This window comes from Dendropsophus ebraccatus, chromosome 5, assembly GCF_027789765.1.
Source record: "Dendropsophus ebraccatus isolate aDenEbr1 chromosome 5, aDenEbr1.pat, whole genome shotgun sequence".
Taxonomy (NCBI): Eukaryota; Metazoa; Chordata; class Amphibia; order Anura; family Hylidae; genus Dendropsophus; species Dendropsophus ebraccatus.
In genome coordinates, this window is record NC_091458.1 from 60,445,569 (window position 1) to 60,470,205 (window position 24,637).

At 42.8% G+C, this 24,637-nt stretch overlaps 1 protein-coding gene across 1 annotated transcript in view; it reads left to right on the plus strand.

Annotated features, from left to right (window-relative positions):
• SLC11A2 (solute carrier family 11 member 2) overlaps positions 1 to 23,235 on the plus strand; it is a 66,361-nt gene extending 43,126 nt beyond the window's left edge. Inside the window, exon 17 of the mRNA XM_069970323.1 lies at positions 20,072 to 23,235. Within this exon, the coding sequence (XP_069826424.1) occupies positions 20,072 to 20,152 (81 nt within the window). The 3' untranslated portion in view covers positions 20,153 to 23,235. The remainder of the gene's footprint in view (positions 1 to 20,071) is intronic.
• Positions 23,236 to 24,637: the final 1,402 nt, after the last annotated feature.

Genomic DNA, 24,637 nt, shown 5'->3' on the forward strand with positions numbered 1-24,637 from the left:
TTTAATTTATTAGTAAATAGAGCTTGGGAGATAGGTGACAGGTAGCTCTGGCATTATTTTCAGCTTTTAAATGGACTTTCATTACAGATGTTGAGGCCCCGGCACCCTCTTGGTCAGTCTGGTGAGGCCCAGGCATTGCCTTGGTCTGTTGGGTGAGGCTCCAGTAGAAAAAGTTTGAGAATCGCTGTTGGGATGATTCTATGGGAATTTGCTGCTGCTCTGGACAGTTCCTTTCTTGGACAGAGATGTCAGCAGAGAGCCCTGTGTCAGAGTGAAAATAAAATAATATTTCATGCAGGACATACTGCAGCTAATAAGTATGGGAAGACTTGAAATTTTTAACTAGAAGTAAAATACAAATCTATATAAGTTTCTGAAACCAGAAAGAGAGAGATTTTTGCTGGATAATCCCTTTAAAACTATCAATATCTGCAAACCGAGAGGATATGTGGCAACAGTTCTGCCATATCATATTAGAGTCAATTAAAGGAGAAGTCCGGCCAAAATTAATTTTTGATATGTTGTTACTTATGAAAAGTTATACAAATTTCTAATGTACATTAATTATGGGAAATGCACATATAGGGCTATTTCCCTTAATTTAGTAGATCAGGAAGTGTTAGAATTCTCTCTGAAGAAGTGACGTCACGACCCAGGGTGTAATTCCTATGGAGTGTCCAGCAGGGGGCGCTCTCTATATAGAAGTCTATGGGACTTTATTTCTTTCTATGGGTTTCTATCTAATGTAATGCAATGTTATGTACAGTGTGCTTTATTGAATGAATACATCTATGGAATACTTTGGGGGGCAAGTGTCCCTGCTCCCCAAAGTATTGCATAAATGTATTAATTCAATACATTCGGATATCACAGTAAGCCCCCGATCCGCCGCATTTCCGCCGATCCGCTGCATTCCCGCCGATCCGGACCATATACATTGAACTACAGCTCCCATCATCTGCTTCTAGTATGAACAGGTGATGGGAGCTGTAGCTGGGTAATGGATATGACATGCCGCCGGGCGCAGGGGGGAGCCGCTCAGTACACAGCAGCTCTCCCCCCCCTCCTCCTCCTCCTTCCGGGATAACTTCCGCCTATACCAATGCTGAGTCCCTGCCTGGCCGCCGCTCTCCGCTCTCCCCCCATACATACCGGCTCCCGATGCATCCTGGTGTCTGCGCTGATGCCGGGAGCCGGTATATGAGAGCGGAGAGCGGCGGCCAGGCAGGGACTCAGCAGTGCTATAGGCGGAAGTTATCCCGGAAGGAGGAGGAGGAGGGGGGAGCGCTCCTGTGTACTGAGCGGCTCCCCCCTGCGCCCGGCGGCATGTCATATCCCTTACCCAGCTACAGCTCCCATCACCTGTTCATACTAGAAGCAGATGATGGGAGCTGTAGTTCAATGTATATGGTCCGGATCGGCAGGAATGCGGCGGATCGGCGTGCGGCGGAAATGCGGCGGATCGGCGGAAATTAGGCGGAAATGCGGCGAATCGGCGGGCTTACTGTGATATCCGAATGTATTGAATTAATACATTTATGCAATACTTTGGGGAGCAAGGACACTTGCTCCCCAAAGTATTCCATAGATGTATTCATTCAATAAAGCACACTGTACATAACATTACATTACATTACATAGAAACCCATAGAAACAATAAAGTCCCATAGACTTCTATATAGAGAGCGCCCCCTGCTGGACACTCCATAGGAATTACACCCTGGGTCGTGACGTCACTTCTTCAGAGAGAATTCTAACACTTCCTGATCTACTAAATTAAGGGAAATAGCCCTATATGTGCATTTCCCATAATTAATGTACATTAGAAATTTGTATAACTTTTCATAAGTAACAACATATCAAAAATTAATTTTGGGCGGACTTCTCCTTTAACTCCATCTCTATATGCTATAAGCATATTGGGAAATAGCCATTAAACCTGTTTTCTCATACTTCATAAAAAATGGAGCTCTGATGTGAAACTATATGTTAAAGGGAAATCCATCTCCTTTTCTTCTGTGATGATCTGTGAATTCTGATAGCAATGTCCAAGCAAATACAAAATGTACACACTTTATAAAATGCCTCAGCTAAGATGTCAAAAGTTTGATTTAAAACTTTTTTGTGGGGCTGTTTCTTCAAAGAGAACCTATACTTTGTTTCTTTAAGCAAAGATTCAGATATTTCCTACTGGACTGTAAAGTGAAACTGGCTCAGTTGCCCCTAGCAACCAATCAAATTCCACCTTTCATTCCTCACAGACTCTTTGGAAAATGAGAGGTGGAATCTGATTGGTTGCTAGGGGCGACTGAGCCAGTTTCACTTTACACCATGTTTGATAAATCTCCCCCAAAGGGATTTGTCTTTATCAATGGACCAGTATGGTGGCACACAGTTGACGTGTGGCTGCTTTAAGAACCACTGTTACAAGATGGTGGAGCTCTAAAGGGAAGGTTTCACCTTAGAACTTTTTTTCTGACGTCACTGACATAGCATTGCAATGGGGAAAATTTATTTAAAGGGCTCAGAGTTACAATAATGATGTTCTGAAGAATGTTGCTGTGTTTCCTACCATAATAACTTAGTTTGCCATTACCTCCACTTCTCCAAAATGTAGATTTATTCTTTCCCTTGCTGCATGCAAATCAGTGCTAACTAGTCATGTGGGTGGTGTCTCTCCCTCAACTAATCACAGCTCCCTGGGATGTATTCAAGGTTCCTGGGCTGTAATCACTCCCTAATCCCACCTCTTGGGGCATGATTCCCAGGCCAGGAGCCTGCTATCCCATTCCGAGGCGGGATTACACCACCGAAGTGAGTGATTACAGCTTGGGAAGGTTGAGGGAGAGACGCCACCTACATGACACGTTAGCTCTTATTTGCATACATTGCGAGAAGGAATAAAACTACATTCTTGGGGAGATGGGGGCAACAGCAATCTAACAGTTAATATGGTAGAAAACGCTGCCGCATTTTTCATACCATCATTATTGTAACTCGGAACCCTAAATCCTTATGATTGGTTCCCTTTCATGAAGGTTCGTCTTCCTCTGGATCAACACTGCAGGGTAATTGGCTGACCTGGATAGACTTGTGTCTCTTTTTCTAGCCTTAGGAAGTTGTGCTGTATATAGTCTAGTGACTTTCAGCTTTCTGGAAGGTGATTAGGGCTTATTTGAGTGAACAGATTTAGCTTCACCCTATTAAACGCTAAGATATGTACAAATGTGATAATTTTCTGTTATAACGCATTACTGCCTTATGTACTGTACCCATACATTTTAGGTTCTTGCCTTGTCAGTGTAGAGGGGCTCACATAACCTGATCAAAATGTATGCCAAAAGGAGACATACTGGCCTTGGCCTACAAAATCAACTCTTTCAACTTTATTCCATACTCCATTACTTTATTAAATACTGCCTTGGATAGGAGGCAGAAGGGTACAACTAAATGGCAGCAGTCACCACTCCTATGTGTACAGTACAATAAAGTTAGTAGTAGTATTTGAAAGAATGCAGTGGGGTCAGGCGGTACAGACTCCACATCTTACAGCTCGCCTCAGTGATGACAAAAAAATGCCTAAAGAGTACCTGCCATTAGAAAAAACTTTTGACATGTCAAAAATTTTGATCGGTTGAGGTCTGAGTGTAAAGACTGTGACGGGAGTTGGGAGAAGTCTGCATTGCTGTGCGTTTCTCTCCCCACATGGCCCCATAGACTTACCTTATGCCATCAGGTCACATAACACAGAGCCAGGTGAGAATGCACTTCTCTCGGCTTGTTCGACTGACCAGTTACGCACGCACTGAACAACTCAGACCCTGACCAATGGAAACTTTTGGTATGTCTCTGTGACATGTCAAAAGGTTGTTTTTTTTTTTTGTTTTTTTTTTTTTTAAATGACTGGTACCATTTTGGTTATGCTTCCCTTCTCAGCTGGCCCAGTTATCCAGAGAAGGATGGCCGGTCAGTGACTTGCCTTCAGTCAGTATTACTCAACATTTATTGCTTCCTCACTAGCCACTGACCCACAACAAGAAGTGTACTGTTTCATTGAATGCAGGTTTAAACCATTTTAATTATATTTGATACCACATGAGAAAAATGAATGTCATTAATGTCACATCCATAAATGTTTCTGAACATCATTACAGATGTCATGGATGGAGATTTAGCACATTGTGCAGAGGAGCAGTTGCCCATACCAACCCATAAGATTCTAGCTTTGATACCTGAAGTGTCACTGTCGTTATAAAAAAAACAGTGTGTTCAGATCATGACCAATGGTGAGAACAAGCAGGAAAGAACCGTGCTGCCAAGTGCTTCGTTCCCTGCTTTGTAGTGCTTGTAGACTTTCATTAGGAGTCCTAATCATCACGTGACACAGAGAGCAACTTCTTGTTCTCACTCACTCGGTCAGGGTCTGAACACTCAGATTTGGACCGATCAAAACTTTTGACATGTCTCTCTGACATGTCAAAAGTTTTTTTTTTTTTTTTATATATATATATATAACAACCTTTTTAACAGATTTAAAAATGGAAGAAACAACTGAAAGGTTGCTATGGGCAACAGCTCCACTGCTCCTTAACACAAGGTTTAATAAATTTTCCATAGATTTTAAAGGGAACCAATCAGCCGAATCGGGCTGATATGGTTCCGTGAACTGCTGTATACAGCTCCTGCAGCAGCCACAGCACGTACCAGGCGCGGATACAGCAGGAGCTGTATACCCGACAAAAGGACTTTAATCCCCCGGGCGCGTGACAGGCACCGACGGGGAAGTAGTCATCTGGGCGGCTCCCTGCCCATATCTTGTCAGTGTGCACAGAGGGATGACAAGCAGCGAGGTCAGTAAAGGAATTTTTAGCCAGCATCTGGGTACATCATGTGCCTGGCTTCTCCAGGGTAGGTGACATTGCAGCTGTATATGCTGCAGGAGCCCGGCAGCTGTGAGGGAGACCCAGAAGCAGTGCTATGGGGCAGGAGGATAGGAAAGAATAACTTGTTTATTATGTTCCCACACCTTCCTGTAATTTCTTTGTTTCATAGGACTTTTCTTTTAATGTAAGTCTTACGCCTCTCTGCTTGCTGCTATTTAAGCTGCCCCGCTGTCCACATCATGACAGAAAACTGTTACCTCAGAGGTGTTCCATGATGATGAGGTCTGGGCTCTGCACAGGCCGTCAACTATTATTAATATATATATATATTTCATCTTCATCTTTAATACAATAAAACAAAATATTTCTGTGGCTGTAAGGTAATGATGTATTAAAGTAAAGTACTTTATCTCTTTTTAAATGGTGACGGTCTGGCCTTTGTTTGGAGCTCCCCTTGATCAGGAAAATGAAGGGGTCGCAGCACTGGTATAGCTCTGCAGTACTTTGACTGGTTACACCCTGCACAGTGGCACACAATTGCCTCGCAGATCTATTCAAGGGAATAGGGTCAGCTGTAGATCCCTGCATGGCTCAGTGGCTGGGAGCACCAATTTATTTTTGTCATTGGTGGGGACTGACACACACACACACATACATACTCATCAACAAGTGATGGTGTATCCTCATAATTTATTTTTTCATGAAATTAATAAAATTATTTATCTGTCTTTTTTGCATTCATAAAAGTGCAATGGTTGTCCTATGTTTGTGTGTAGTGTTGCAGCTCCGTTCCATTGATAAAATGGAGCCAAGTTGTAATATCACACATCACCCAAGGAAAGGTTTGGAGCTGTGAATGTTTAATTTTTGATCATCATCCGTTAAAGTGTCACTGTCGTTATAACTTTCGAAATCTAAATCAACAGTAGATGTGATATAAAGTAAGTTTCCAATATACATTCATTATGTGTTTTGTTGTTATAAAGCTGAACTTGCAAGAAATCCAGGTCCAGTCTCCTGAAGGCAGATTTTCTGACTTGTGCTGGTTGAAAAAAAAACATACTAAACACAGGAATTCCTGCCAGTACAGAGTGTTACGGCTCAATGTGTCCATCAGTCACATGACTGCCTTCTCTCTGTGAGCACTCAGATGGAAGTATATTGCAAACTTGCTTTATATCACATCTACTGTTTAGATGTTGATTTAGATTTTGAAAGTTATAATGACAGTGACACTTTGACGTCCACTCACCTCCCCGGTTCCAGCGTCGGGTCCCCCATCGCGGTGCTCCGGTGCCCGGTTCCCGGCCGCTTCCTGGTGTCTGACGCGGGCCTGAGACGTGACCCGCCGCTGGAATCGGGGAGGTGAGTGGACGTCTTTTCCCTCAGCCACCTCCTCCCCGGTCCCAGCAAAAAAGTGCACCCCCCCATGTACCCTTTTAAGGTTTTCCTCACCATGGAGGTCCAGTGCACCAAAACAGCTATTAGAGAAGTTCTGGTTTTGCTAGATATCTCCAAAACTCATTTGTAAAAGAAGGCGGCCACAGTCACCAGGATCACCTGGGATATCGTCATGTACCTTTTAGGTTAGTATGGGCAGGGTTGGCAGTAGATTTCCTTTAACACATCCAGACCCTCTATAATTTCTTGCCTATTTAATTTGTACCTTGCAATTTTAGTAACATTGTTTTCCCCTTTTGTTAATTTGTAACATCATTGTTTTTTTTCATGGGATGATGTATTAACCTGACAATCATAAAATTACCTTCTGGTATCTATAGCAATAATGATTTATAATTCTGTATGTATTTGTATTAGGCTAGATGATTCTAGAATTTTATATTAATATTGTGTTAATTCTAAGGACATCTGTTTATGGAGCGCGTAATGCATTATAAAGACAGCACAACACTCATGACGTCTACCTGACACAAATGATCTTGGATCTTTCAATAAAGGATTGCAGATCATGAGTAGCTGGCCTGGTGTGTTTTATTTAAGCTTAGGGCATGATACAAGTTTACATACTCCAGATATCCACTTCCATCATGTATGCTTTGAGAAATAGCTGTAAACAACATGATTTAGCCTATTGTTCATCTGGAGTGAGAGAGGTTTACTTTAAAAGTGGTTCTGTTGGGTCTGTTATGGCAGCAGCATAAGTGGTTCTGTTGGGTCTGTTATGACAGCAGCATAGGACAAGGGAAGATATCGAGTTTACATACATACATACATACATACATACATACATACATACATACATAATGTGTGAAACTCAGAGCAAGACTGGGAATCCCCTTGGCTATATCTTGGAATTGAAGCAGGACTAGGGAGTGAGACCTTACACGATTAGTAACTTTTGACATGTCTGAGTTGCTACAAACGACAGTAACACTTTAAAGGGAAACTGCCATCACTTTCATGCTGCTCTAATAAGGAGGTGTTCGGGTCGTCCAGGGTTGCTTCTTCGTGCCCCACCGGCTTTAAAGCGACTCTGTACCCACAGTCTGCCCCCCACAAACCACTTGTACCTTCTTATAGCTGCTTTTAATCCAAGATCTGTCCTGGGGTCCGTTTGGCAGATGATGCAGTTATCGTCCTAAAAAACAACTTTTAAACTTGCAGCCCTGTGTCAAATTGGCGTGGCCTAGAGTACCCTTGAATTGCGACGTCCCTCCCTCCCTTCTCCCCACCCTCTTCACCATTAGGAATGCCCCCATGGCAGGTTTTTTTTCTATTTATTACTTGTCAGAACACTGCACAGGCGTCTTAATGATCCAGCACATGTGCACTGTTCAGACAGGTGATGAATAGGAGAAATCCTGCCTGGGGCATTCCTAATGGTGAAGAGGATGGGGAGGAGGGACGAAAGGGCGGTGCAAGTCTAATGCACAGACACTCTAGGCCACACCAATTTGACACAGGGCTGCAAGTTTAAAAGTTGTTTTTTAGGACAATAACTGCATCACCTGCTGACCGGCCCCAGGACAGATCTTGGATTAAAAGCAGCTATCCCAAGGTACAAGTGGTTTGCGGGGGGCAGATTGTGGGCAGGGGCGTAGCTAGGATTCATGGGGCCCCATAGCAAAACACTGTATGGGGCCCCATAAATCCTGTACGCCCCCCCCCCCCCCCCCGCCAAACACAGACATTGACGCACATATACACACACAGAGGCACCATTAACATATATACAGATACGCCACTGACATACACACATATATACGCTGTGATGTGATTACACTAGTGCAGATGTATACACCATGAGTAGACTGTACACAGGGAAATCATCTGATTGTAATAAGAAATACTCAACCAGAAATAAAAGAAAATGCTGCAGATATTAATGGTGGGTTCTTTTATTAGAGCCCAGCATTAATAGAAGCTGCTGCAGAGCATCTTTGGGAGCAAACACACACATATACACCAGTGCTACAGACATTGCTGACATACACAAACACACACATATACACCAGTGCTACAGACATTGCTGACATACACAAACACACACATATACACCAGTGCTACAGACATTGCTGACATACACAAACACACATATACACCAGTGCTACAGACATTGCTGACATACACAAACACACATATACACCAGTGCTACAGACATTGCTGACATACACAAACACACATATACACCAGTGCTACAGACATTGCTGACATACACAAACACACATATACACCAGTGCTACAGACATTGCTGACATACACACACATATATAGCCACAGATACATACACATACTAACATATAAATATATACACAGATACATATATACACACACTGACATATACATATACCCACAGATACATATATACACTCACTGACACACATACACAGCACTTACAGCTCCCAGGCTTCCCCCTCCTCCTCCTCTAGTCCGGGCTGATCTTCACATAGAAGTATTGAGGACCTTTGGGTCATGTGACCCAAAGGTCCTTAATCCCTCTCCTGCTCCTCTGTTCTGCCGGCACTACAGTGAGGGGGCTGAACAGTGCAGCGGGGTACCTACCATGAAGGCAGGGCAGGCTTCCTCGGCCCCCCTTCATGCAGGGGCCCCATAGCAGTCGCCTTCACTGTAGCTACGCCACTGATTTGATCTTACTCTTTGGGTATAAGAAATGATTCCACTTGAAAATATTCCACTTGAAAACTTCAACATTTGTGTGTAACTTGTTCCTTAAAAATGCCTCTCAGTATAGAAACTGGATATATCAGCAAAATCTTTTGGAATGGTATTTCATACTGGATTCTTCCATCTAAGAACCACCCAAACTCCTGCTATTATGAGATAATGTGGTGCAGTAAACAGCATCCGATGGAACATGCGTCATATTAAAAAAAATATTGGGCAACCTTAAGAAGAAGGCTTCCTAACACAAGAAGAAGTAACCATTGAAGAGGCCGCATGATAATTTTCATAGTTCAATTTGATAGCTATTGTGAAATATATATATACATATATATATATATATATATATATATATATATATATATATATAATTTTTTTTTATAATAAATTAAAAATGACATCCTGTGATTCTGCTTACAGTGAGGAACTTGAACATCTTATGGCCTAGATAGTAAACTGCAATACTTGAGTATAAAACTGACAAGCAGCCAAGAATTAAAGCAGATGGCTTATGAAACAAAGTACAAAATCTGATCATAACTAGCTTTCCCAGAAACTGTCCCTAATGAAAATCCTACTCTGCAAAACTGACCCTAATACAAATAACAGGTGGACTTTAGGGCCCAGAGAAAAAGCTACAAAGCAGAACTAAACTTATGGTGCATTTACACAGAGAGATTTATCTGACGGATTTTTGAAGCCAAAACCAGTAATGGATGTAAAAATAGGAGAACTCTCAATGTTTCCTTTATGACCTGTTCTCTGTTTATAGTCTGTTCCTGGCTTTGGCTTCAAAAATCTGTCAGATAAATCTCTGTGTAAACGCACCATTAAGGTCCTATTCCACCAACAGATCTGCCGACAGATTATCTGCCAAAGATTTGAAGCCAAACCCAGGAGTGGATTTGAAAAGAGGAGAAATCTAGTCTTTCCTTTATGACCTGTTCTCTGTTTATAGTCTGTTCCTGGGTTTGGCTTCAAATCTTTGGCAGATAATCTGTCGTCAGATCTGTTGGTGGAATAGGGCCTTAAGAAGCAAATGCAACAAGATCAATTGGAGAAGCAACAACACCTACAAGATACTGAAACGAACCAGAAACTAAAGGCCCTATTACACCAACAGATCTGACGACAGATTATCTGCCAAAGATTTGAAGCCAAACCCAGGAACAGACAATAATCAGAGAACAGGTCATAAAGGAAAGACTGGATTTCTCCTCTTTTCAAATCCACTCCTCGGTTTGGCTCCAAATCTTTGGCAGATAATCTGTCGTCAGATCTGTTGGTGTAATAGGGCCTTAACTAGACTGACTAGGAACAAATCAAGACTAAGGGTGGTATTACACGGAACGATAATCGGCCGAATTGGCCCGATTCGGCCGATTATCGCTCCGTGTAATAAATGCAACGATCAGTCGATGACAACGATCATCGGCTGATCGTTGATATAATTTAGAACCTATTTTCGTCGGGTGCCGACCGCGCACCGCTGCGTGTAATAGCGGTGCGTGGCCGGCGACTAACGATATACATTACCCATCCACGTTCCAGGGCTGCTCCTGCCGTCCGCTTCTCCTTGCGTTCCGCGCGCGCTCTAGCGTCACAGAGGCCTGTCAGCTGATAGGCCCCTCAGCCAATCACAGGCCGCGGCGGTCCCGGCCTGTGATTGGCTGAGCGGCCTACCAGCTGACAGGCCGCTGTGACGCTAGAGAGCGCGCGGGACCCCGGGAGAAGCGGACGGCAGGAGCAGCCCTGGAACGTGGATGGGTAATGTATGCCAGTTTAGCAAGGGCTGCAAGGACATCGGTAACGATGTCCTTGCAGCTCTTGTCAAACGATTATCGGGCCGTGTAATAGGTCCAGTAAACGAGCAACGATCTAGCAGATCGCTGCTCGTTTACAGGTATTAACGGGCCCTGCTCGGCCCGTGTAATACCACCCTAAGGAAGGAATACAAGGTTTAAGGTCATAAACTTTAGTCCAAGCAATACTACAAAATGTAGAGTCTTTAAAGGATACCTCTCACTTTGCAACTGCGGCAGGATACTGCAGGTAGATGGACCTCTTCTGACTTCTGGTGGTATGTAACTGCCCTGAGCACCGTAGACTGCATTGTAAGTTAATTACAGTGTAGTCTATGGCACTTCCTGGAGTTCCGAAAAAAATCTTGCGGGTAGACGGTCCTCTTCTGACACGAGCGGTAGTATGAAACTCCCGGAAGTGCCATAGGCTACACTGTAATAAACTTACAATGCAGTCTAAGGGCCCTATTGCACCAACGGTTTATCTGACAGATTTTTTTTTTTGAGCCAAAGCCAGGAAATGAAATGAAAGACTGAGATTTTTCCTCTTTTCAAATCCATTCCTGGCTTTGGCTTAAAACATTCTGTCAGATAATCTGTTGGTGTAATAGGGCCCTAAGGCGCTTAGGGCAGTTCCGTACCTCCACTCATGTGAGAAAAGGACCGTCTACCCGCAGGATTATCCTGTCACGGTCTCCAGGTGAGAGGTGTCCTCAGCTGGGCAGCAAGATCAGCTGATCCACACTAATCAATCAGAGGTGAGGTGGCTGCATAGCAAACAGTAAACATGAGATGACAAAAAAAAAAAATCAGGTTGAGCCCTGTAGACAATAAATGTTAGGGTATAAACCCACACACCGTATATGCAGCATATTTACTGCTGCGATATGCAGCAAATACGCAGCAGATTAGATCTAAATAACTGAACACAGCATCAAATCTGCTGCGTATTTGCTGCGTATCTGCTACGTATACGGTGTGTGGGTTCGTACCCTAAAACCTTAATGTGGTGAAAGTGGACAATGATAAAATAGTCATTGTAATAGATCATTATAGAGGACATTATGCAGTCCCTTTAATATGGCGCTCCAGTGTGCCTTTTTAGTGAAATAAGTGTGTTATTAATGCATTAATGAGTCTGTTTGGTGCATTTAGTATGGCCTGTTTGGTGCATTTAGTATGGTCTCAAACTTACGGCCCTCCAGCTGTTGCAAAACTACAATTCCCATCATGCCTGGGACAGCCAAAGCTTTAATAATTAATTTTATAATAATTTAATAATTTTCCAGACTAGCAAATTCCCACCAGGACTGTATATGAGATTTGAAAGTCTTAGTCAGATTCCTAAATGCTCCTTGAACATCTAAGTAACTCAGAGGAAGGTTTTCTGTAGTAAATACTTGATTAGTCTCTGTAATGTACGTATCAGTGTCAAAATTCTGTGCTAAAAAACCTGCCATACTGCAGGCATTCATGCACCACTAACAAGGCTGGGATTAAACCCACGTTGCATTAGTTACAGAGGATATTAAAAAATTACCATACAAGAATCCATCTAACTATAGTAACCTCCCAATAGAGGAACAAATAGCGTTACAAGAATTGAGAGAGAACTCTGATATAATCATTAAGCCCTCCGACAAGGGGGGCAATATAGTTCTTATGGATAAAAATAAATATATACGTATGGTCATGGCACTGTTAACGGATATGGACACTTATACTGTACTTCAGGAAGATCCTACATCACAGTTTCTTGCGGAACTGCGCTCACTGTTGGTCGAGGCTAAGGAAAGTGGCACTATTTCTAAAGATGAATTTCAGTATATTTACAACTCTAAACCCACAATTGCTACCTTCTATGCGCCTCCCAAGGTGCATAAAAAGGTAGTACCTATCAGAGGAAGGCCCATAGTTTCGGGCAATGAGAATCTTACCCATGGTGCAAGTACCTATGTTGATAGAATCCTGGCACCGTTTGTCCCGGCTTTGCCGTCCCACTTGAGGGACACTAAGGACACCGTCTGTAAGCTCACTGGAATCACTGTTACTGAGCACACCCTCTTGGCCAGTTTGGACGTTGAGTCCTTATACACAAATATTCGACATGATTTAGGTATTCGCGCCGCCGCTTACTTGCTCAACACTAGGGGTACACATTTTGCAGCCCACAATAAATTTACCTTAGCACTTTTGGATTTTGTCTTGACACACAATTTTTTTCTTTTCCAAAACACGTTTTATCACCAAACAAAAGGGACTGCGATGGGGAGCACTTGTGCACCCACTTACGCCAATTTATTTTTAGGGTGGTGGGAGGCGCTTTACGTTTTCACTGAAAATATGAGTTTATACACAGACCACATTTTGTTTTGGGGGAGGTATATGGGACGGCATTTTTAATTGCTTTGTAGAGGCCCTCAACAACAATGATGTGGGTATGATGTTTACTTCAGAAATACATGAGAAGAGTATCAACTTTCTTGATTTAAAGATCATGATAGATCAGGATCTCAACATACAAACTGGCATATACCGAAAGCCTACTTCGACCAACAGTTTTCTCCATTGGGAGAGCTGGCACCCGGAGCCCCTACGTAGGGGTATTCCTGTTGGCCAGTATCTCCGAGCCAAACGTAATTGTTCCCAAGAGTCAGATTTTAAAAGAGAATGTGACAAATTATATAATCGTTTTCAGCAACGTGGATATCCAAGAAAACCATTGAAAAGAGCATATAGGCGAGCCCTGACCAGTAATCGCAATGCCCTGTTATGCGATCACGCAATTGCAGATACCAGTAACTCTCAGCAAATACGCTGTATTGGGACGTATGACATACAGGGAGAAGCTATTAAACGGATATTAAATAAACATTGGCCACTCTTAACTATGGATGAGGACTTGGGGCAGGTCATTGGACCACGCCCATGTGTCACCTACCGTAGAGGTCCGAATCTGCGGGATATCCTTGTCCATAGTCACATGACAGAGAAGGAGAGGGGAGATACGAGAGGGGAAATCGGATCGTTCCCATGCAGTAGGTGTAGTTTCTGCCCCTATTTGCCGCCTATTCAAGAATTCACCAATCCTGTAGATAATAAAATCTATCAAATACGGCAACATATTACATGCAGAACGAAGAATATCATATATTGTATACAATGTGCATGCGGTAAGTTATATGTAGGGAAAACCTCGCAGGAATTTCGTAGACGCATCTCTAAACATCTCAGTTCGATGCGCACAGGGCAGGATACACCTATTGCCCCGCATATCAGATGCGAACATGCAGGTCAATTTGTGAATCTGCGGTTTTGGGGCATTTGTCATATTACTTTGGGCGATCGCAAAGGTGACATAGACAAAAAACTGTTACGTGAAGAGGTGAGGTGGATATATCTTTTATCCACTTTAAGTCCAAGAGGGCTGAATGAGGGATTCTCCTTTTCAGCCTTTCTGTAGTATACTTAAGTGAACAGAGAGAGAAAATGTACAGTATAACAAGATGTATCAGTGTATCAGTTATATATAGTATACATAGATTATTCATAAATATAGGTACGATGTGGACTGGTGCCCTTACCTCTTTTCTATATAGCGGGACATTAATTAGAGAGAGGGAATAATATCAGCACTATATCTTGAGGAATTGGTCTATAAATGATGACAGATGTGGTACCCAATTGGAACGGCTGTGCGGTGTTGGTGACTAACTATCGTTGTGGTACAAATGTCGTGAGCAGTTGTGTCACTATGGCGTGGTGGATCGCGATGTATCGCGGTATGTGTGATATCCTAACAGCTTACTTATTATCTTTAGTATACACCTCCGTGCTCACAGCGCAGCGTTAGTTTGGGCCGGCCTGTTGTAGGGTATTACTGCATCTAGTAGATGTTAGATTATTTAGAGGTAATTTAAGGTAGGGATCAGCTGATATGACAGTAATTTATATATCGTTAATGACAGCTTGTACTCTCTGCGCATGCACATGTTTTGGTCCGGGCTGTGGTTCAATGACCTGCGTACGCATGCGTGATGTCACCTGTGATATGGGAGGCTGTACGTAAGTCCCTTGTTGTATCAGCTGATCAGTCGGATCAGCTGATGGTCCATAGCCTAGTGTTGGAGGTGGAGGCTGCCGAGGCCAGGTATACGCCCCTAACTGTGATTCTTACGTCATTTAAGCTACCTTTCAGCAACTGCCGTATGTGCTGGTCCCTCCTTGTCCCGCCCACATTACGTCATAGGGATTGGATTTAAAACAGGATGCCGTCCCAGGACACGCCGCCATCTGCCCTGTGCCTGAAGACGCCCATGGTAGGGCGAAACTAGTCGCAGGGGCAGCGTGTGTCATATTTTAATAGCAGTGCTGGAGTAGCTCTGTAACCTCTTACACTTACAACGTTGGGTTAACAGCTATCAGGTTATTAGTTGCTGGTACACAGCACTTAGAGATTAATAGCGGTAGTCAGCAGCGCCTTTGGGTAGTGACCCCAGGAGGCCTTCGGGCCCCACAGTCACCTCAGCCCAGCTGAGTATATAGCGCTGTTGAGATTATAGACTATATAGGGACCTATGATAGCTGTTGCCCTCCGTGTGTATTATACCAGATATTACCCTGAGTGTGTTTCACTATTAGTACAAGTATTGGGGTGAAATCACACAGGTGTGTAATGTGTGCTACTCATGTCCAGCTACTGTGTTTTTAAATACTTATGTAGTTTATTTACTTTTCTATCTATTATATAATAAAAGTTATATTTTAATACATTTCAGACACTATTATAGGAGGAGATATTAGATAGAGGGGGCCCTTTGGGCTTATGGCCCTATGTGTTTTTTGTGCTTAGTTGATGTACCCTCTTCCTCTCTCCTGTTTGCACCGTTGAGTCATTTATGTTCACATATTTTCACCTATTTCTCATTGACAGTATTAGTTACTGCAGTGAAGATACAACATTCTAATATTTTATGTTGGGATACCTCATTGTACACATACCTTCAGGGCATTACTATAGCACTGAGACCATGACCAATCATAACAACGTGAAACGATTTTTTAAATAATAGTTATGACATTGTAAGTGGTCTCCTGGGCATTCATACTAAGTTTTACGATTCCCTAGCCGGGGTCTGCTACTAGTGGGAACAGGCTATAAAATATGACCTTATGCTTCAGGCGCATGCTGCTTCAGAGGAAGAGAACCGCTGTGTTTTTGGGATTACTATAATGCTTAACTGTTCAAGTCTAGAGACTCATAAATGTGAGAGTGGGATCTGCTACATTGTATAAAGCAGAATGTTACAATTACAGCAACTCATTGTCAGCTCCAATTACATGGTGAGGGTGGGTTCAGACTGAGGAATTCTCGCGGAAAATGTCAGCGGAATTCCGTCAGCTGTCCGCCCACACGGGCACACGCTTTTCCGCCGGCTCCATAGACACCATTCTATGGGCCGGCGTATTCCGCGATCCGCTGAAAGAAGTGTCATAGTGAAGTGAATACGCAGGCCCATAGAATGGTGTCTATGGGGCTGGCGGAAAGGCGCCCAGATGTGCGGGCGGACAGCTGACTGAATTCCGCGGACATTTTCCGCGAGAATTCCTCAGTCTGAACCCACCCTAACAAAGGAATATGGTCACATTCTTTGGCCCTCAATTTTCTATGTTCACTCTTTTTAGGTCTAGTTTACATATATTAGTTGCATCCGTTTCGGGTTTTTTTTTGTAGATATTGACCACAACTGATGTCACAACTGATGCCAAAAAGGCATCATTTGTCATCAGGTTTTCTATCCGTTTTTCAGAAAAAAGTTATATCAGTGTCCATACGTTTATTTCATCAGTTGTCATCATTTTTTTCCTTAACGGCATTACAGGGGGCCATCTATATAGGGGGGCAGCAGCACATCGGAGCCCTCTACCTTGGGTTGCAGGACATGAGGACATCTCCTACAGCAGGGGTAGGGAACATTGGCTCTCTAGCTGTTGCAAAACAACAACTCCCATTATGCCTGAAAATCCCAGACATGATGAGAGTTGTAGTTTTGCAACAACTGGGGAGGCAAGGTTCCCTACCCCTGTCCTATAGTGCTGCACCTGTACAGAGGAGCTGGGGGGCTGCTCCACTGCAAGGGGGCACTCTGTTGCACAGCCAGGGTCGCAAGGGTTAATGGGGGGGCAGGGACAGGGACATCTCTATGGAGCGCCGGAGGATGCATAATGCATACGTCTGTACATGGCATGCCTCCGGCGCTCCATAGGCTTTAATGGATGCAGTGCCGGATGAAGGAGCTGACCGCACGTCAGAACGCTGCAAGCTGCGTTCTCCCGTACGGTCATTCCGGAAGTACTAAAGTGACAACGCATTTTCCGAACAGTCCCATTGAAAACAATGGGATCAGTTCAGAGATGCGTTTCCCCTCGGTGCTTCTCTCCTGCACCGGAGGGAAACGCCGCCGGATATGTGTAAACTAGGCCTTAGTCATTCAATAGATAATAATTCTATTGATAATTTGTTGAGTAACTATTGTATAAGTAACTTTGGACAATTTTCTGAGTAACTATAACAAATTGTACAGTGAAGGGCAGAGGTCGTAACATCAATAGATTTTATCCTTATCTCCAGATTGTATTGTACAGGCATAAGACGGACCCATTTGTTATGTGATATATTTATTATCAAGCGTCTCTGTGACAATACATCAAAGTAATTTATACTGCTTGTAGATGTTTGTTCTTGTGCTAAAGGTTGACGTGTGACACATAAGACATAACCTTAAAGTGGCACTATCAGCAGGTTCTCCCCAGTGCCGCAGTAGCTGTCCCTCAGTAGTATATGGCTATTACTTTCACCTTCAACACATTGTTTCTAAAATCGCTAAATACTCTTATGCAAATTACTTGCATAAGAGCATTTAGGGCGTTGCTCGAGGCGGGGAGCATCGCACAGCTACTGGGGCATATCAGCAGGTTCTCTGGGAAGAACCTGCTGATAGTGCCACTTTAAGGCTCCTCACAGATGACACATAGGCATGAGAGATATAGACATAAGGGCCCTTTTATTCTTGTCTAGGATGGCTCATTTACCTGATAATCAACCAGTGTAATGCTGGGTTTACTCGGAGCGATTATCGGGCGAATTTTCACGATAACGATCGAATTCGAACGATAATCGTACCAGTAAACGCAGCGAACGATCAAAAAATCGTTCATTTTGATCTTTTAACAGGTTCTTAAATCGTCCACAAAAAATTCGCCGATCGTTCCGTGAAAACAGTTGTTCACTGATTTTCACTATGTGTGAGATAGGCTTAAGTGATTGCAAAACGAATTTTCTGTACGATATATCGTACAGTCTAAACGCTGATCGTTGTAAAAAAAAATCGTTACTTCAAAATCGTTAATCATACGATCGGGCAAATTATCGCTCCGTGTAAACTCAGCATAAGGGTCCATTTACACAGGAAGATTATCTGACAGATTATCTGCCAAACATTTGAAGCCAAAGCCAGGAATGGATATGAAAAGAGGAGAAATCTCAGGCTTTCCTTTATGACCTGATCTCTGTTTATAGTCTGTTCCTGGCTTTGGCTTCAAATCTTTGGCAGATAATCTGTCAGATAATCTTTCTATATAGACAAGCTTGTTCATCAACTGATTGAATGTTTTGTATGGCCGTATAAATTATCATAAACTCACATACATGCAGTTGATAGATCCCTTTCATCCCTTTCATCTTATGTGTCTGTATCATTCAATTGTTATACTTAGCTCTTCTTGAAACATCTGGAAAACTGTAGAAGGGACACTTCTAAAAATTCCTGTTAGTTGCTAGTCATTAGTATAGGTGAAGTGTGCAGTTGGACTTTCTAGTAATAATACTATAATTGTGTTATTTTCTATGAATATATATATGATGTTTTTACTGTTTTACAAGCTTTCATTACAAATAGTGACAGTGGATGGTGTAAGTACAAATGCATGTTATTATTTGTATTGTGATATATCCCCATTGTGTAGTAGCTTAGCCATGTTACTGCAGCTCAGCCCAAGCTGGAGTACAGCAGCAGTCACTACAGTGTTTGTAGCTGAGGCTTTCGGATCATTTTAAGGCTGGGTTCACACACAGTATATTTTAGGCAGTATTTGGTCCTCATAGCAACCAAAACCAGGAGTGGATTAAAACACAGAAAGGCTATGTTCACACAATGTTAAAATTGAGTGGATGGCCGCCATATAACGGTAAATAACTGCCATTATTTCAATACAACGGCCGTTGTTTTAAAATAACAGCAAATATTTGCCATTAAATCACGGCCATCCACTCAATTACAACATTATGTGGGCATAGCCTTTCTGTGTTTTCAATCTACTCCTGGTTTTGGTTGCTATGAGGACCTGACATGAGGACCAAATACTGTCTAAAATATACTGTGTGTGTGTGTGAACCCAGCCTAAGGCTATGTTCACACTACGTAAAACTATGGCTGTAGTTCTCACGCGCTGTGTGAACATAGCCTAAGGGTGGTATTACACGGGCCGAGCAGGGCCCGATAATACCTGTAAACGAGCAGCGATCTGCTAGATCGTTGCTCGTTTACTGGGCCTATTACACGGCCCGATAATCGTTTGACAAGAGCTGCAAGGACATCGTTACAGATGTCCTTGCAGCCCTTGCTAAACTGGCATACATTACCCATCCACGTTCCAGGGCTGCTCCTGCCGTCCGCTTCTCCCGGGGTCCCGTGCGCGCTCTAGCTTCACAGCGGCCTGTCAGCCAATCACAGGCCGGGACCGCCGCGGCCTGTGATTGGCTGAGCGGCCTATCAGCTGACAGGCCGCTGTGAAGCTAGAGCGCGCACGGGACCCCGGGAGAAGTGGACGGCAGGAGCAGCCCTGGAACGTGGATGGGTAATGTATATCATAGGTCGCCGTCCATGCGCCGCTATTACACGCAGCGGTGCGCGGTCGGCGCCCGACGAAAATAGGGTCTAACCTATATCAACGATCAGCCGGCTGATCATTGCATTTATTATACGGAGCGATAATCGGCCGAATCGGGCCGATTATCGTTCCGTGTAATAGTACCCTAAGTCTGCATCTGGGTAGCACAGCTATACAATAATCCTTGAAAATATAATCCAGATCTCTTTGGTCCCTTAAGAAGACCCTTACCTTGACTGACATGTATACAAGAGTTTGTCAGTTTCTCATGTGTCTTATCTTTCTTTATTATAGTATAACCTGGGGTTGACCACCTATCCTGAGCTTTTCCTCCTAAACAATATGGAGAAGGAAGACGTGCCCGCTGACCGATGATGATGGGGGTCACATGGCACCCCTGCACTGAAGATCCTCTATTCCGTCTAGAGCCACATTGAGGTGAACTCAGCAAAGAGGTGTCATGTCATACCTTTTGGGACACAAATACGAGTCGAAGGCGGTGGTACAAAGACGAAGATTATTATTAAAATAGCTTTTATGATATTTATTTTAAGAAAAGTTCTTAGCACTTATTTTTAATGATCAGAGACAGTATGTAAAATGTCATATCTGTCAATGTCTTGTTGTAATGATTCCACCCGGAAGGGTTTTCAGATGACTGTTAATGGAAACTCTGTGAGAAAAGCAGAACTGGAGCATCGTTGTGTAGACTGGTTAGAAGAGATATTGGTACTGAAATTTTTATGGTTGTTTTTACTATGTAAATTATGAATAGTAGCTATCTCTGTGATTATTGCACAATGGGTGGGATACAAATGGTTGAATTTGAGTTAGTGGTGTTCAGAGCAACCTATCATTGTTTCATTTGACAGTCTGCAAGTAAAGAGTGATATAAATGAGAACCAATACATTGCAAATTGTGCTGCAGAAAAAAAAAAGATTAAAGAAGGACTCTAAAAAAATAGTCTTCAAAGCCACAGAAAGTTATACAGCTTTGTAAATTACTATTTAAATCTTCAGTGGTGTATTCATTCCAGTCTGATTTCCAGTGAGGATTTCTATGGGGATTTGCTACTACTCTGGACAGTTCCTGTCACAGACAGAGGTGGCAGCCAAGAGCACCATGTCATACTGGAAAGAGTACAATACTTCCTGCAAGACATACATCAGCTGATAAGTACTGGAATACTTGAGGTTTTTTTTTTTAATAGGATTAATTTACAAACCTGTATAGCTTTCTGACTAGCGACTATTGTTCTGTGTATTATGGTGGACTATTTCTGGTACCTCTCATTTGCGATAGTTAAAAGTTGCTTCATCTAATAAGACCCATACTGTATAAACACTGGAAGAGAGATTATTGTGTTTTAGTTAAAGTTCATAAAACTGTTGTCACTTTGTATTTAAAGCACAGGTGGTTTACCCTATCTGAACAAACAGGGTAATAAAACCTAAAGCAATGCTTGAGTGGACTGCATAGGTAAAATAGAGATGTGCCTCTAGGTCCATGCTGCATATTTAGGGGAAGAAACTCTCCAAACCATGCTGTGGTGAATATGATCACTGTGTGCCTTGTAGTCATTTACATACTTTGTATAAATTGTAGGATTTCTGTTTAAACCAAATCATCTCTTTTTGAGTGAAAAGACCAAGTGTGTTATACGATAGTCCACTGAGTTGTACTGTACCTTACTGTAAGACTAGATAGTAAGCTTTTAGGGGCATAATGCCATTTGAAGTGTATCTTCATTTATGCCTGGGGCCAAGAGTACTTGAAGTTTATGGATAGGTTCACACTTACAAACCATTTGTATCAGTATGTGACTATCTGTAAAGCTGTCCGTACACCGGACCGACTCTCCCACCAGCAACATGTCAGAATAAAGCTAGGTTCACACAGCATTTTTGCATCCGTTTTACTGTGTCTGTTTTTGAATGTTCAATTTTAACAGAAAAACGTGGTCAAGCACGTTTTGTGTACATTAAATTTAAAAAAATTTATTTCAATTAGCTTTTTCTTATCATGTAACTCAATGGACAATGGATCCTGATGGATGGCATATAATTGCATCTGTTTTTACAAAAAAAAAAAGAAAATATATAGTCGGACAGTAAAACACAGTGTGAACCTAGCCTAAACTGGCAGATTAGGCTAGGTTCACACTGCGTTTTCAGCATCCGTTTAACGCATCCGTTTTTTGCAAAAAACGCATGAAAAACGGATTGCAAAAAACAGATTCATTTGTGTGCATCCGTTTTTCCATTGACTTCCATTATAAAAAAAAACGGATCCGTTTTTTTTGGCGGACCAAAAAACGTTGCTTACCCTATTTTTCTGGACGTTAAAAAAAACGGATCCGTTAAACGGATGCTGAAAACGCAGTGTGAACCTAGCCTTACTGTGCAAAGTGATAAATCTAGGATCAAGTCATAGGGGGACATGTATCATCCGGCGTACGGATGATTTTCGGCGGAAAGTGCCGATTTGCGCATTATTTTATTCGCAAATGGCCGATTTGCGAATAAAATATTCGCAAATTGGCACTTTCCGCAGAGTATGCCGGGGAGGGGGTGTGAAGGGAGCGGACTCAGTCCGCGCGATTCACCATCTGTTCCGCCAAAAGATACGCCAAAAACCTACTCCAGTCCTCAGCTGGCGTAGGTTTTCGGCTGTGCGCACCGGATTTATGTAGAGGCAGTCCGCCTCTACATAAATCCCCGTAGCGCTGGAGATGCGGGGACATTTTTAAGTCCGGCGTAAAAAACGCCGGACTTAATAAATGTCCCCCATACAGTTTATTTTTCTAGCCAACCATGGGCAAAAATAATCTGATGTGATCATATTTGTGACAGACATTAGTCTACAGTCAGCCATCCCTAATGATTATGTAATTTTTGCCACCCATTATGTCATGTGCACGGCCAGCTTAAGTCCTTGCATTTTATTGTGTAACAAGTATTTTACTGCAGTAATGACTGCCAATTTTTCAATGGATAAGGGTTAAAATATAAATTGTCATGTATTCTAAAGAATATATTGTCACTTTGGTGTTAAAAATTTCCTGTTTTCATAGTTATTCTACTCCTCAGTTTTCCCAAAGATCTCTAGTGTACAAATAATACTTCAATAGGGCCCTTACGTTAATCATTAGATTTTAGAACTCCTTCTTTGAGACTGACCTAGGAGCATTATAGCATAGGAGCTATAATAGGGACCAGTAAGCCTGCTAATCAGTGTTTGCTTGTACATGTCCTCATCATATCCCACCTAGACTACTGTAGCATCCTCCTCTGTGACCTTCTCTGTACCCTTTAATACACCTTTAACTATACAGTCGTTAATCAAGTTAGCTTTGTTTCCCAACTTCTTCGCTTTTCTGCCAGTCATTAAAGGACAACTCCGGCCAAAAGCATTTTTAAATATTTTTACTAGTTATGGAAAGTTAGACAAATTCGTAATGTACATTAATTATGGGAAATGCACATTTACTGCTATTTCCCTTAATTTAGTACATGGGTCTCCAAACTGCGGCCCTCCAGCTGTTGCAATACTACATTTCCCATCATGCCTGGACAGCCAAGTCCAAAGCTTTAGCTGTCCGGGCATGATGGGAAATGTAGTTTTGCAACAGCTGGAGGGCCGCAGTTTGGAGACCCATGATTTAGTAGATCATGGAGTGTTAGAATTCTCAGAAATACCGTGACGTCACAAACTAAGGTGTAATTCCAATGGAGTGTCCAGCAGGGGGCGCACTATATATAGAATTCAATGAATACCATTGACTTCTATTTATAGTGCGCCCCTGCTGGACACTCCATTGGAATCAATGGTTGTCTATGGAACAGGTCAGTCTGCACATATATACACTGTACTATATATATCACTGAGCAGATGATGGGGGAGTAGTACCAGGGTCATTCCCAATCCGGCCCCACTGCCACATATGCCCTTGTACTACTTCCCCAGCATCTGCTCAAACTATGAGCAGGTGATGGGGAAGTAGTACCAGGGCTATCCCCATCGCCGCCACCGCACCTGCTGACACTCATATGTCCGGTGGGTCCACTGCTGTAATTAAGGCCCCGGTCTCAGGGGGGAAGTAGGCCTGAGACCGGGGGCCTCAATTACAGCGGCGGACGGACGGGCGGCATCAACGGCGGCGGTGATAGGGATAGCCCTGGTACTACTTCCCCATCATCTGCTCAGTGATATATATATATTACAGTGTATATATGTGCAGACTGACCTGTTCCATAGGCAGCCATTGATTCCAATGAAGTGTCCAGCAGGGGCGCACTATATATAGAAGTCAATGGTACTCATTGAATTCTATATATAGTGCGCCCCCTGTTGAAGTCTCCATGATCTACTAAATTAAGGGAAATAGCAGTAAATGTGCATTTCCCATAATTAACGTACATTACGAATTTGTCTAACTTTCCATAACTAGTAATATATTAAAAAATGCTTTTGGCCGAACTTCTCCTTTTAACTTGCTACCCACTGCCCAGCAAATTATTGCATGGTGGTCCACAATGTGTTCCCTCCATGCATCTCTGCCCATGTGCAATCTCTGCCTTTTGTTAGACCTCCCTTTTCCCTCTCCATTCACTTTCAAACTTAACCTGAAAATCCATCTCTCTGCCTTATCTTTACTATACTATTATACTACTAGCACACGCTCCTCCACTGCTGCCGATCTCCGCTCAAAGAAGTGACGTGTCAATTTTTTGAGCGGAGAGCGGTGGCAGCAGAGGAGAGGGTGCTCTCCCATAGAGATGCTATAACACACTATGACAGACGGAATTCCGTCTATTTTACTCAGTGTGAACATACCCTTACAGAGCATGTAATACAGG